General features: G+C 33.9%; 1 protein-coding gene across 1 annotated transcript; it reads left to right on the top strand.

The window, feature by feature from the left end:
- Nucleotides 1-6,902: 6,902 nt before the first annotated feature.
- LOTGIDRAFT_97537 (hypothetical protein) lies at nucleotides 6,903-8,225 on the top strand (the record flags this gene model as incomplete). The annotated part of the gene is made up of 3 exons (XM_009047019.1): nucleotides 6,903-7,013; nucleotides 7,372-7,612; nucleotides 8,179-8,225. Coding segments are annotated over 3 exons (399 nt in total), but the record flags the coding sequence as incomplete, so codon positions are not given.
- Between the last annotated feature and the right edge of the window lie 7,875 nt (nucleotides 8,226-16,100).

The raw sequence follows: 16,100 nt of genomic DNA on the forward strand, positions 1-16,100 counted from the left end.
GTAGAATTTGTTTTCAAAGTGTAATTAGTGATGATCATGAATGGATTATCGAGTCTGATTTGCAAAAAAAATGAAGATAAAACACGTTTTCAGGACTCATGAAATTTAAAGATTTTTTTTTTTTTGGAAGAATTTCTTTGGCCACTCCAAGTAATTATGGGGTTCTACACCTAGAGCTGTATTCATGATCTGCATTTATGTTAATTATATCTGCAAACTGTTCTGTATAGGCAACCACTCCGTTAGTTAGATCTCTCCCAGTGATATTCCTACAGAGAGGAAACTATTTTATGTTCAATTCCCCAGTGGTCAGAGAGAATATTAACCGAGGCTTGAAATATAAAGAGAACCATTTCCTATCTAAATGAGACTAATTTTCATATCTTTTCTTATCATCTTATCTCCACGGTAACATTCAAAATGGCTGCCCCCAGTAGTCTGCTTTTTGGATAGGAACCAGTTTCTATGGTAACGTGGATAACTATAACTGTATTTATTATGAAATGAAATGAGATATTGCTTAATTGGACAACCAGATGATTTGATTTTGAAATATTTTCTCATAATTGGAACGTTTTGAAAAATTAATGTCTAGGAATTGGTTAAGATGAAACCAACTAGGCCTTTGAATGAATGAATGAATGAATGAATGAATGAATGAACGAACGAACGAACGAACGAACGAACGAACGAACGAACGAACGAACGAACGAATGAATGAAAGAAAGAATAAACGAGATGAATGTATCAATGAGTTTTCGGAAGAAAAGAAAATGATAAAAATGTATGTACTGAAAAATGAATAAAACAAATGTAGATGATGAGTGATTAAACAATAAAACCTGTGAATGAATGAATGAATGAATGAATGAATGAATGAATGGATAACTGATCAACAATGAATGAAAGAATGATTAAATGAATGATTGAAATAGAGTGATATTAAAGAAAGAATAAATGAAAGTACTAAGGAATAAATGAATGAAAGGTGAGTAAAACAGGTGTTTGAATTCCTACCTTTCATCACATCCTGACAAGGGGAGATAACCTGATTGAAAAAACACTCCACGATACCTGAATAAATAAACAGACGTGAACCCTCCAGACAGACAGCAGTTCACAGCACACCAGACGTACAAATATTCACATCACTCTTGGCAAAAAATTTGTTTTTGTTTGGTCAGAAGGCCGTTGGAGTATTTTCCACCTGAACATTTAATAAGACTGATTCTTTTCTAGGGTTCCCAAAGTCCAAAAGGCACATATACTCTTGGCAAAAAAAATTGTTGCGGTTTGTCAATATTTCCCTAAATTCCTGACAGAAATGGTGGCGATTCTTAGGGGGCATGCTTGCCCAATCCCCGAGTCCTGACCCCCCACCCCCCACCCCCCCCCCCTCACTTTTTTTTATCATTGTTCATACGGAAAGAATGACCTCTGGACTCAGCTCGGCCCCCTCACCTAATGATTCGTATAATCGCAATTGGGCAGAAACCTTGTTTTTTGCTGGTCAGAAGTTTTAGATTTTAAATGCGCATACTAGTAGAAATATCTTTGTTAAACTGTACATTGTAGTAGTACTGTCTGTTGATGGATTTTGTTTTAGTAAATATAATAGAGTAAAGTTGTAAAATATCTGTCAGGACGGCACCATGTCAGTATTTAGACTGTATGACTTATTAATAGAGAGAGAGAGATAGAAAATCATTGATTGATCCTGGTCTAAGTTTTATACCAACCAGTCGTTAAAAATATTCACAGTTCTCTCTATCTATTAGTGGAATATAGTATCTCAACCAGGATATCAGGTTGTTTTATATAAATCTTGTGGAATTTAAACAAATTTTAGGTATGTAATATTAGAAAATATATAAGATAACTGCACTGAGTTATTGAATTTGTATTTTTGTGCAATTCAGAATAATTTGGACGACGGTTAAAGAATATTTGATATAAATAACATGTATATCTGTGTATAATTTGGACGATGTATTAGCAGTAACTTGACTGTTCTGTGCAAGTTTTTGTGGAATTTGGAAAATTTGAGTATGGTGGGATAATTTGATAATTTGATTACAAATTACGTATTGGTTATAATACTTAGTAGACTGGAATAAAGTGATCTGTTTCTACAAGTATATTGGAATATTGGTATCACAAGATGTAATGGTTGATTTAGTGAAACTTTCGTGTTATTTGGAATTATTCAGGATATGCTGTGTTAATATATTGTGTAAGTCTGGTAGAAATTAAGTCTGCATATTGCCGTGTTTGATAGCTAATACTGTAAACATGTTGAATAGAATTATTACTATTCTTATGCCAACTGTGTATATTGGAAAAGATTAACAGAGAAATTCGTCTTTTACAAGAATTTTTATTGAGTTTGGAATCATTTTCATGTTTATGGTAATATTGTAATATGTTCTGTTTTCTGAATGGGAAAGAATTCAGTGTTTTGATGCAAACTTTATTATAATTTAGATCATCAGAGCAAGTATTTCCTTTAAGAAAGTTTGGATGAAATTGATAAATGTGGTTATATTAAAAGATTATTGTGGGAGTCTGCATGTTGTCATGGATATAGAATAATAATCTGTAAAAGTATGAAATATTTATAGTTTAATTGAGTAGCTGAATAAGTCATTGAAAGGTTATCAGTATTTATTTTTATGATTTTAACTTTTAGCTTTCATCAAGATGATTGCTCCTTGCTCTTGATATTTTTATTTAACTCACACTAGAATTAAGAATGAAGAAGTTTATTAATAATGTTAAAAGCACTGGCCAAGGTTACAAATAAAGAGATCTACTTAATAGATGATAAGAGTCAGTATTGAGCTTTAAACATATAAATATCAAGCAGTTTAAGGCAGGGCATGTTAATTATTTATTCTTAAAGAACACCTATAGCCACTTTACAATCTTCCAACAGATCTTTGATTGGAAACATTGTTGTACAAAGTGACAATAGTAATCCAGGGTATATTTACACTTATTATATTTACCTTGTGTCACTATATAGTCCTTATGATTGTAAAATGCTTCCTATCTAGAGAGTGCACATGGTTTTCTCTGACAAATCATTGTTTGTTAATGAATATTAAAGCCATGAAACATGAAAACTAATTCCAGTTCGTTAGAGTCTGATATGGTTATTTGTTCTCTAATTGGTTCTGTATAGAGACAGTATTCAGTATTTATTGTGGGGACATATGTCCAGTGCTAGAATAATACAAACCAAATCAATTCTATGTATAGTAGTGTGATACAAGTAGCTTGAACATTTTTAATAGCTTGACAATGTGAAGTTGTATATCGCTGGGATAGTTTGTTATATAGAGACAGTATTCAGTTTGTTTTGTCAGGACATATGTTTACTGACAATACCCCATCTGTGTAGTGCTGGAATAATCATTACAAATCAATTCTGGGTTTAATGGATTATATAGAAGGCAGTTTCAGTGTTCGAAAGCGCTGGCAGTGGTATTAGAAATTATGTTTGTTAGTTTATATTGGCTTTTCCCCGAATCAGACCCTCTGACCTGCATCACTGACAGGGGGAAACTGGTTGAATAGTCCTTGGGGATTATCATCTCGACCTATACTGGGAATGAACTGTGGACCTTCAGGTTAGGTAGCAAGCTTCTAACTCAATGATCCACCTTGGCTCCCAGTTTAACTTAATCTATTTGTTTCTTGAAAAACCAACAAGAAACATTTTCATACAACATGTTAATTTTTTTATCAAAAATTGTAGAAACAGTGACTAATTTTAGAAACTCTAATCTTCAGATAATTTGAAAAAAAAAATTCATCTGTTTTTGGTGCCAAAGATAACAAATTATGCAAATATTCTGGGAGTTAATTCCAGCTGTCATGGTTATCAGAATAATAGCAGGCGTACGCTTGACGTTTTTACAAGATGTAAATTATTATGGTTCTGTTGTTACAATTGTGTGGTATTTTAATTAGAAGATTATCAGAGGATGGTGAACGTGGCAGACGACTAGAGTGGCTTATTCCAGCAAGACAGGGACAGCTTATTTTTAATTATTCAGCAAGGAATATCTGTAGTTATACAAGGTTGTTTAAGTTCCTTAAAAATGAAAATGAAATGTTTTAATTGGATATGAATTATATACATCTTTTCATTGTTTGTGTATGCTAGAACTTGTATATAATTTGAAAGTTGTTAAAACTGGCAACAAAACTGAGCGCACCTTGGACAAGATATATTAAATTATATCACAATGTACCACCTTGTAGAACAATGTAATTAGAATTTGATGAAAGAAGATTTGTAAAGTTATTTGTAAAACAATGTATTATAATTTAATGAAAGAAGAGTTATAAAGTTATTTGTACTGAAGAGGTTATATTTGTACTGAAGAGGTTATATATGTGATCTATAAATAACCTAGGTAGTGATATCAGGAATGTTCTTCACTGTATGTTGATCAGGTGTTTCCATTCTCAACATGTTTTAAATTTTCTTCTGATTTTAATCTAGTCCAGATATTTAAGTATTTAATTATTTAAACGTAGATATGGTCTAGAATTAAACTGCAGTTAAACTTATACAAAAGTTTTGACACAGTTTTACACGATTCCATTCTCAATTTTCACATTTTCTTTTGGTTTTGAGCTAGCCAAGATATTCTGCCTTTACTTTGTGGACAAGATTGAGAATTAAAATGCAGTTTTACCTGCACAAAGTTTTTATATAGTTTTACATAGGAACCAGTTCATATCCAATAACATTAAAGGATATTATGAATTCTACAACTGCGCTTCTTAACTTTGAATATTCACTAAACTGCCGGTTCCAAACCTGGAGTAGTGTCCCTGGAGGGTTCCTAAAAATACTGTGGATTGGTTGTGTTTATGTTTATCATGCCCAGATATACATATTAATCATTGTTGGACTATTTCATAAATATCAACTAGGCTTGAATATTTAAATATAATAGATTTAAATGCTTAAAATCCTAAATTTTGTATCTTTCAGTTAATTGGTGGACGAGTTGTAGGAAATCACACAACAGATCATGATTGGTCGAATTATAATCACATGTCAGCGGGAGGCGGGGATATGAGGGGGTCGAGTCCAGCGAAAGACAGTCCTGTTCATAGTAATAGAAACAGTGCTGCTAGTAGTGATAGTGGGCGTGGTTTCAGCACCGGTCATCTGGACAATAGGGTATGTATTTTGTTATTTAATGTTAGAGTGACTGCAAGAAAGTTGTGCCACATAGAGAACCACCAGTCAGTCATTAAATACTGTGCTTAGACTAATTTGTCTACTGAAATTGTCAGACTGCAGTTTTAGTTCCCCGGTTCCCAACCTGGGGTGTGGAACTAGGGTGTCAGGGGTGTGGCCAACTGGTGTAGGAGAAGAATTTATTTTGAATTGAGAGAGCACCTCACATCATCACATGCTGGAAATGTGGATGAAACAAATTTTTGGTGGTGTGAAAGGTCCAGGTGATTGCTCCAGGGGTGTGAAGGCTGAAAAAGGTTGGAAACCACTGGCTTAGGTACCGAAGGAGGGCAATATCAATTTTCGGAAGTGCTGGATACCACTTTGCTTGTAGAAATCAATATTCAACATAATATTGAAGTCTGAAGGTTGTCATGAACTGTTTTTTCCAAAGAAGATTGATTTGTAGACACTATTATTTAGTCTTAATAGTCCAGATCACATGATGTCCCAGAAGATCTGTGTTACAGACATTAATAGAACTACTATCTTACTTTACTGATGTCATTCGCTTTGACTATTATAGATAGTTTATATCACGAACGTCACAGCAGTAATCAAACATTCAGCTTCAAGGCTGGATATAGTGTGTCAGTCATCTATTTGACACCCCTAAATTGTCTATTGAACTATTCCACACATGCATACTTTCTATCAATTAAATACTGTATATATATGATTGGAACAGCTCATTTATAAAATTAGGTGTGATTTTTGGTGCTGTCATAATATTTCCAGCTTTTGAGCTTCAGTCAGACGTGACCCAATACAGCCAAACAAATGGACATAATTCTGATAGATTCATTAATTTCAAGAAGCTCCAGACAAATATGATCTGATACAAACCACCCTGGGATAATTTACTGACATATTTTAACAGACGTCCAGGACCATGAATTTCAAACGTGACCAAACACATACAAACTACCGTGAGGATAAAAATTTTGAATATTTTGCTTGAATTTCAGATTCCCAACCTAGTGAACGTACACGTGAACAACCAACATCGTCTGTCAGGTCAGAGTTATGAATCAGGTGTCTCGTCACGTCAGAGTTACCACAGTACTAGTAGTTCTAGTCTAGGTAGTCTTGATCGTCTAGAGGAGTCTGGATCAACCAGCAATATCAACGTTGGTGAACTATTCCAGGCTGGAGTACCAGTAAGTTATTTTCAGTTTCTTTTAATCATTGCTGAAACTTTTCAGTCTCCTTAAAATGAATGGAAGTTGTACAACCTACTATTCAACTCCAATTAGGACCATGAAGTGTTCAATCGGGGAAATTTTGTATAGACAGTACCATAAACTTACCCTTCTTTGATTTCCTTTTGTTGAGGGATTGTGCAAGGTCTGTACACACATGGCCAGGGATCATTGTGTTTTCCAAACGACCAGATGCTATTCCCATCTCAGTCCTTCAGACCAGCATCATGCTTTATATATCCATTCATCCAATTAATTGGCAGCTGTTTTCATATCCTTCAATGCTCAATCTTTTGGTGACTGCTATTTTTTGATTGTTAACATCCTCATCTCTTTCTACAACTGGTTTTCTGCGACATATTCACTAAATATAAATCAGTTGTTAGTTCAATACAGATGTATCCCATCCTTACTATTGATGTTAATTTATTTTCCAGGATCATGAGGTACTCCACGCCTGGCTCCACGATCTACGCTACGAAGAATATTACAGTAATTTTCAACAGGCCGGATACGATATGCCAACTATATCTAGGATGACCCCAGAGGTAGGACTTATTCTACATTACAGATTTTCAGAAATTATAGCACTGAACTCATTTCACTCCTAAAGAGTTTAAAACACATTCCCTGGCTGAAATTCTGAAAGAGGTGTAAACATTTTGCGTATTGATGTATCTTGTTTTTCACTGAACTTGGATATTCAATGCTTTAAATAATTTCAAACTTCAAAAGAGGACAGGTCTGGAATCTATATAATTTGCTTTGATGCACTTAATGATGGTCAGGGAGGTTAATCTGGTAACCATGACAACTTTCCTCTTATTCTCCTGAACCCAAGTTGTCATCCTGGTAAAAAATGGTTATTTCTTTCCTTCTAAAATCATTTTTCCTTACTAATTTCAGGATTTAACCGCTATAGGAATAACAAAACCATCTCATCGGAAACGTTTAAAAGCTGAAATAGCCCGGCTGAATATAGGTGATGGCATCCCTGATTTTAAACCCAATGATTTGATGGAGTGGCTCCATCTACTGGGATTAGGACAATATTACGACACCCTTATCCGTCAGGAGTATGATGATATCGAATATGTTACTGGAATTACTTGGGAAGATTTAGAAGAAATAGGAATTAAAAAATTAGGTAAGATAGACTCTTTTTCTGAAAAAGTTTTGCATGAATTATAACTAGTAGAACAGTAGATACTACATTCAGATAATAAAGAATTGTTATGTGACATTCTGGATAAGTTGTGCCATTGAATTAATTCACATCAACAAATAGACACCTTATGTTAAAATGAACTCAACTAAACATACATAGGGATGGTGGTATGCTGATGAAGTATAGGTAAGTCCATTAAATGGTTTAGGGTGTCAAGAAGATGATTTGACATTTGACACGCTTGTTAACTTGTTTTCATTCCAAACTTGCTTACCCTGGTTGATCATGAAATAAAGTGATTGTTTTACGCGGTCTGAACTTATTTATGAGATAACAATGAGTTAAAACAGTTGTAATTTTTATCGAATATTAAATGGTTAAAGATGTCAAAAGGCCTGCCCATCAGTTTACAACTTTACTTTACCCTGAATTAGGATGGATTTAGGATCTGCTAAAGAGGATAGATTTAGACTTGGTCAGAGTTAGCTTTTTGATAGAATATTAAATTGCTGAGTGAGTCTTATAATCTTTATTTTTCTTTTCAGGTCACCAGAAGAAGATAATTCTAGCTATTGAAAGATTAAAAAGAATATCGAGTGGCGGGAAACGATTATCTTCCCTTGATCAACGTCATGGTTCCACAGAATTACTCGAACCTCCGCCTCCATTAAACGCGACTGGGCGTTGGTCGTCAGAGTTACCCGTTCATCATGAACTTCTGGGAGCAATTCCTAAAAAATCGTCGTCAGGTGAAAGCATAAGTACAATCGGTAGTGGAGGAAGTGGTGAAACAAGATTACCTCCGTCTAGAGAAGGCGGTGAAAAGGGAAATAACTCTAATGGTTATCAACCAGACGTAGTGGCTATTCAAGTGAATCGTAATCCCTCTAGGACAAGTACGAGTAATTCGGAACCAGTATCGGAAGGAATTGACATGGGAGGTCAGCCAATCAGTTATCGTTCATTTCAAGGAACAATGACACGGAAAACGTCTGAAAGTTCGGATGTTTTTATTGACCCCGAGCCCTCTCGACCAACCATTGCTGTCGCACCTGTTGCTCCGAAGGTAGCAGTGAAACCGAAACCGGTTGCTAAAATCATTGCTAAAACAAAACGCTCAAGTAGAGAAGACTCACCAGATTTCGTGGAACTGGAAAAACACGAATCAGAATGTAATTCTGACGGAATGAAAATTGAAAATCAGATTCCTGGGACAAATTCTCAATATGCTGGAGGCACTCTTAAACGAACTTCCAAAACTCAGAAGGAGCACATTTACGACACCCCATCAGTGGCTCCCCCTAAAGCTCCTAAACCCCTTGTCTTGCCAAAATCATCTACTGTTGTGACTCCAGGACCTTCCAGCCCGTTATTTGTTGCAACCAATCAGGAAATGACATCACAAACACCCTCACCAACAGGACGCACCAAGAAGGCCCCACCCCCTCCTCCAAAACGCACAAACTCAATTCGAGACGGACCATTAAGTGTGAACATGGAAAATAAGCCCAGTCCTGTTCATAAGAAAATTGACCAACCGCAACAGGTGATCACAACTCCAACACCGCCACCGAAACCAGCATTATCTACTCCGCAACCACGGCAACTCGTTGTTGCTCCACAGCAGCAGACGCCAGAGGTCCAGCCGCAGAATTTTGCAGATTGTGTGAAAAGTTTGTCAGAACGTTTTGGAAAGAAACGAGACGAGGAGCCTGCTCAAGATACATTATCATCAGATGGTGAGGAGTTTCCTCCTCCTCCTCCGCCCATTGCCATGGATATCATTACACCTAAAATCAGGAATTATGGGATACCTAGTAGAACAGAAAACCAGAAACCACCAGAATTTGTGGTACAAAACAAAGTGAAGAAAGATTTAAGCCAATCATTTAATGAGAAACTGAATTCAGATCGTTCGTTCAGCGGTGGACAGTTACGTCATCCTATCTCACCCGTGCGTGACCTTGGAAGACCTCAAGGTCGAGATAAAATGACAGACGTAGAATTTGTGAAGGCGAATTTTACTGAAAAACGAAGTGATTCTACCTCAAGTTTCGATTCAACAACCTCAACATCGAGTGGGGATTCCAACACACTTCCATTTGCTAACGAAAATGTTGGCACGATAAAACAGAGGATAGCCACTCCCGTGAAACCTTCAATTGTGACTTCATTGGATGGAATGGATGGGGAGCGAAATCTGGATCTCAATTCGGACATGTTTGATGATAATTGTAAGGCACCGTTCCGACCTGGGGTACCGTTCTCTAAACCAAACAATGTCATGTCTCGATCAGCACCAGTTGTTCCTCCAAAAGGTAAATAACTTTTTTTACTTTCTTGACAGAATTTTTATTGTCCTACCTTATACATGTTTTGTCTGTCTGAACTTGGGCTACTTTCCAACAGCAAACATCTGATGGGATATCCAAGAAACTCCTTCACAATTTTACTTCAGATTAACAGGTGACTGCGTCTACAATTCTATTGGTCCAGGTGTTGAACTGTGCCTTTCACAAGGAAATTCACGATTCATTTTTTGTCCTAAAGGGGTTATTTCTCTCTTGTTAATCCCTCTCTTGCAACAAATTTTCATCATAAGATTTTTGAGAGCCAGTGGGTAGTAGATATCATTAAAGGTTAGTTGTACAAGGGAAAAGCTCTTACATTGAATGTTAAGATTTAGCACAAAGCTGGCTCACTGACATTGTGTCACTTTGCCAATTAAGTTTCATTTATTCGTATTCAATATTTATTCCAGGCATAAAGAAACCCCCTGTACCTGGCAACAAACCTGGGTTACCTAGCAACAATATTACACCATCAATACAACAAGAAGAAGAACTTCCTCCTGCCCCAGCTCCTTCTTCACCGTAAGTTTTAATTTAGACTCAAAATTTCATTTTTGTCTTGTACTTCCAAATATAAACATATTTTTTCGACCACAGTCCATCAGCAAAAGTTGGGCTCGTCCATGAATATTTATTTGTCAAAATGTGACAGAATACTCATACTTTGATAACTTTCAATAGATGATAATGTTTTCATCTGGCCTAAATCATGATCATAATATTAGGTCATCATTTTGGATTTGTTTTAAATGTCCAGTGATAGAACTTTTGAATTTTGATTAAGATATAACTTCATAAATTCGCATGTTCTGCAAAACATTGTATGTTTGATTACGTTTGATTTGTCAGATTATTTTGCATTTAAAATATTGTTCCTGTTTGTTCATCAATGATAATTTCTCTTTTAGGAAACCATCGCGACCAACAGAAACGGGAAATGTTTTATCCGATATTGACAATATGTTACAAGATTTAACCGAAGAGCTGGACGCCATGTTGGTTGATTGATGGGAGACAACTCTTGTTATTGTTTTTAAAAACTTTGTGGCAGCAAGCTTTGTTCTAATTGGTGCATTTTAACTCAAACAGAAAGAATGAACCAATGAATCTCTTTTTAACATTTTGTTGCGTCTTTCATCAATTATTTAATTTTTAGCAGAAGTGAAAAATTTTGTGCTGGATTAATTTTAACGTCTGCCTTTAGTTGCTATGGTTACAGTATAGTGTTAGTGCTGATTAAAGGGAGATAATTGTACAGTGTTAAAACATTGTTCTGTTATTAATACCATTGTGCCAAAATGCGTATATATATCAAAGGAACGATCTCGTGTTGGAACTTCCTGTCTGCTTCGGAGATGTTGTAAACAGTTTCCGCAAAGTTTAAAAGAGTGAGAAATGAAATAAAATGGAGATTCCTACTTTTTTCTTGGAATGGAATTTATCGGAGTACTGAAAATTCAGACGTTGTGTAAGGAAATGATCTAAAGTGATATCTGATTGAAAGAGAGAAGAATTTTGGAAAACATAGGAGAAAGGACAACTGTAACCATCTTTAAACCCAATTATAAAGTCCTTGTTACAAACGACGGATCAAAAACTATATCTAATATAGTGAATTGGAATATATCTGAAAATGTTTGGACAAATCAAAGTTAAAGTGAATACATAGAAAGGAAGTATGGATCTTGAATAAAGTGTTTATTTCATAAAAGAAAATAATTCTACAAAATTCTTCAGAAATTTTGGATAACTTTTTATGGATAGTGATACAAATATTCAGCATGGATAAGTTTTGTTGAAAATGATGGGATTGAAATTTGTGAAAAATCTTCCAAATTCTCTTGAACTCCAGGATACTTCCAATTTTAAACAGAACCTGAACATGTGATATGCATCTCCTTATAAGGATAAACATTGTTACATCACCTTAATACTGCTGGACTACTTGTTATTGTGTAAGGATTTATCTAGTGGAGTAATATATTCAGTAATTTGCCTTATTTATTTATACGTCTGCTTCCAGCTAATTTTTATTTACAACTAATCGAATATAGCATGTATTACAATTTTTTTTCAATGAATTTAATTGGTTGAGATTCGAAATCCATCATTTTGATTGGATGATGAAATGCTAATATGAATTTTTATACATTTTTATAATAAATTTCAAGGCTTAGACTGGAAAAGTGTACCCCTTTATGTTATTAATGAACTATTCCAAACATATAATAGTGATGTATGAGTGGAAGAGTTCACGTAATGTAAAGGGATGTAGAAGTCTTGGAGAAACAGTATTTAAATCAAACTAATTTTGATATTATTTTTCCATGGTGTCGAGTTTAGAGGGTGGTGAGAAAATGTTTTCTCCGATCTAAAAAATATATTTTACACCCTCCGAATGTCTGGTCTGGTCTTGAATGGGACTGATATTGATAATTCGGGTAAATCGAAAATCAAAATACAAGTTTTCCTATCATTTGTGCTTCTCTTTTGAATTTAATTTATTTTTTTGGTATTCTTTACTGTCTATAAACAAGCTCTTAATGTGTTAAAATTTGTACATTTTCTAGCTTTACCGGAAAATTAATTAATCATAATGCAGAATTCTAGCCAATGGACTACTGTGTTATTTATTTAAACTGGCAGCCCACTGTACAGAAAATGTCTGTTTAGATGGGAATTGATTAATCAAACAGAGTTACATCCCTTTATGGATTAATGAATTACTGATGACAAGGCTAAAAGTTAAAAATGTACATGTGAATTTATACTTTCCCAAATTTCTGTAAATTTTAGATTTGTCAATAATAAATTTTTAGGGCAAATTTCTTCAGGTTTGGAAAAAGTTGCCTTTTTTTCTCCAGTACGGGTTTTATCTGTACCTTATCAGAAATAATATCTGTTCACATTTTTGGCTTAAATTCATATTTTGTGATTCATGTTTTCAAAAATTCCATCAAAATTATCCATTTTGTCAATCTTTCAAAACATTTTTTTCGATTTGAAAGATTTTTTTCGTAATGGATTAGTTTTTATTGTGTTTTGTAATCAATTTCTGCACTTCACTGAAACTCATTTGTACAGATAAATTATGGCTAAACTATCAAATTCAGGTAAAATTAATAAAAATTCAATAAGTTTTAAATCTGAAAGCTATGGAATTTTGCATGTTTGAAATTAAGTGGAATATCTCAAATTATAAATAAGATGGGTATGTATTTAATGAATTGTATTTTGAGATTAAATATAGTTAAGAATGGTTTGGAAATACACTTCACTGGAAAGAAATTCCTTGTTTACAAAACTTGAAGTGGACTTAAAGGGAAGGAACTCTCGTTTACTCATCTCCATAGAGATACAAAGGTGAAACCTGTAGAAACTTAACTTTAGGTATCTTTGAAATTTTGTGAATAAAATAAAACACCCTGAACGTCAAGTAATATGACTTAATAATATGGCGTTAACATTTTGTGACGTTATTTTGTAATGGCTACTTCACCAGCCCCTTGGGTAAACCAATATACCAAGAAATTATGTTGTCTGTCAAGAAGCTGCTGGTGGTTTAAAAAAAACATTACGTAACTTATTTTCCTCTACTTAAGATTCATCAAACCAAAAATTCACAGCCGTCAATTAACCCCCAAAATAATGAAATCTGTTTTATTTATTTGTTACTGTATCTATTGTATATATAATGTTGCTATAGCAACAGTTAGTCTCATGCCGTCATGGCAACAGATTTTGTTTATTAATGAAATAGTAAATAATTTGTAAATAAACAACATTATAAGATGAATTTTGTTATTGTTTAGCATATCACAAAATTTTCATTTGTTAGGTATTAAAGCCGACACCGGAAGCACTGGCACATGCATCAGAATTTTTCTCAAGTTGAGGAGGATTCGAACCAACAGCACCTAATCTAGTTGCCTCGCTGACGACAATCCAACTCGGTATCCACTAAGCTATTCCAGTCTTATTTTTTTTCAGTTAAAGCCATACCACTCCCAAGTCTTATAAGTCCTGTGTCTGTGCTTTTGTAGCTTTTCATTAGTACAAAGTTACAACTTTTACTCCCCTGAGTTAAGCCTCTCTCTGGAAGCATCCAAATTTTTGTTAAGACTTCACCAGAGATCTGATTGAAAATGCATAGACCAATGCAAAAGTAACACTGTTTATACAGCAAGATCCAAACCTTGCCAATCCTCACAGTCTTGCTATAAAGATTAAACCCCCACCATTTCTACCCTGGTATCAAAAAACAATATTAATTTAGGCACCATTTATCTATTTTTGGTTCATTTTATAAAATTACTAAATAATTCTTTCATTTACTATAATTTTACTTTTTACAATAAATTTCATACTTATTTTATTTCAATATTTATCTTTGTTATTGCTTGTAGCAGCAGCCATTGGGGCAAAATAAAAACAACAAAACCCACATTGTCTACCTGACATGACAATCAATATATCTATAAGCACTAAAATCTACTATAATTATATATTAATACTTAAATAATCACACAAAATAACCCAAATCTTGTCCTTAAAAACATAAACAGATCACAATCTTGTGTTTATTAAAAATCAATTGACCACACGAATTAAATTCAGTATCATTGAAAACAGACTAAACTTTCATTGCGTTTTTCCTATTAGATTTTATTAATACTATAACTTCAGTTAGGGTCTAACAACAGCCCTCTTGAGTGTTTGTCAAATTAACCTTTTGACGTCTGCTTTAACCAATCAAATTTCTACCCTCTTTTTGTGACAGTATTTTGTGACGCGGTGTTTATCAGTTAATAATACCCTCTGTAGCTCACATGATTGGGAAAAAATCATGGCTATTCACGAGTTTTCGATGTATCAATTTGATCCTGGTGATCTACAAATCAGTTGACTGGATTTCTGAAGTAACAGAACAAGAAAATGACCCCGAGGCCTACTGATGATTTAAAATAAACAAATGAAGTGAATTTAAAGTCCTACTGTAACAAATGATGACATGAAAAGATTCAAACTAATTTAAGCCAATCATGCGAAGACAAGAAAATGAAAAGGAAGACCCACTATCTAAAAATCGTAGGACGTAAAACTCCATTCATCTAAAACAAACAAAATCAAACCGGTCACCATTCTTTGGAAATCATAATAAAAAAACAAAAGAATTTAGTAAAACCTACATAAAAACATAAAAATAGCTGACTTTTAAAGCTCTTCATATATTAACATCCAAATAAAACCTTGTGATTAAATTTGATAAAAATATTGTAGAACAAGTTTAAAATATAAAAATTTCTAGTTTTATACCAAATGTTTAAACTCGGGGATTTCAAAAGACTTTTCTTTAGATGGATGATGGATATAAGTGAGCTTTTAATCTTTGGTTGACTCTTAATTACTGCTTACTGGTACTAAAAAGGTGATATTCAAAATCATTCAATGATTAATAATAATATACAAAACTCAGAAAGGTCTCAAACCTCGTTTGTATTATAAATTAGTTCTCGAGATAAAGAAGTAGTCACAATATCGTAAAATATTTAAATAATTCAAACTTTGTAAATCATTCAATGATTCTTATTACCATGATTAATAAACTTCAGAAAGGTCTCAAACCTTTGATATTGTAAAATCTGTTTTCAACATTAAGATGCAGTCACAATATCGTAATACACTAAAATAAAAGATAAACTTATCAAATCAAACTTTCTAAATCATTCAATGATTACCACAATAAATAACCCTCAGATAGGTCTCAAACCTTTTTATATATCATAAAAACAATTCTCTAAGATTATAAACAAATACAATAACAAATAAAAACTGTCATAAAAACAGCAAATAGAGCTGCTTCAGAAATATACATTTACACAATACACTGCCACACTGCCATACTGTGATACTCTCTGATTAAAATGCAATTGTAGCCCCGTTTCTCAAAAAACCTTATGATAGAAATTTGCTGTAAGTGTGTAATATTACATTGAGAAATATCACTCGTAAATTGATCATAAGGTTTTTAAAGAGTGGAGCCCTGGACATTTTGTTTCATGGCAAGTATAACCTGCAGAAAAACACAAAATGAAACAACTAATCCTGAATTTTAA

The sequence above is a fragment of the Lottia gigantea genome (assembly GCF_000327385.1).
Source record: "Lottia gigantea unplaced genomic scaffold LOTGIsca_11, whole genome shotgun sequence".
Lineage (NCBI taxonomy): Eukaryota > Metazoa > Mollusca > Gastropoda > Lottiidae > Lottia > Lottia gigantea.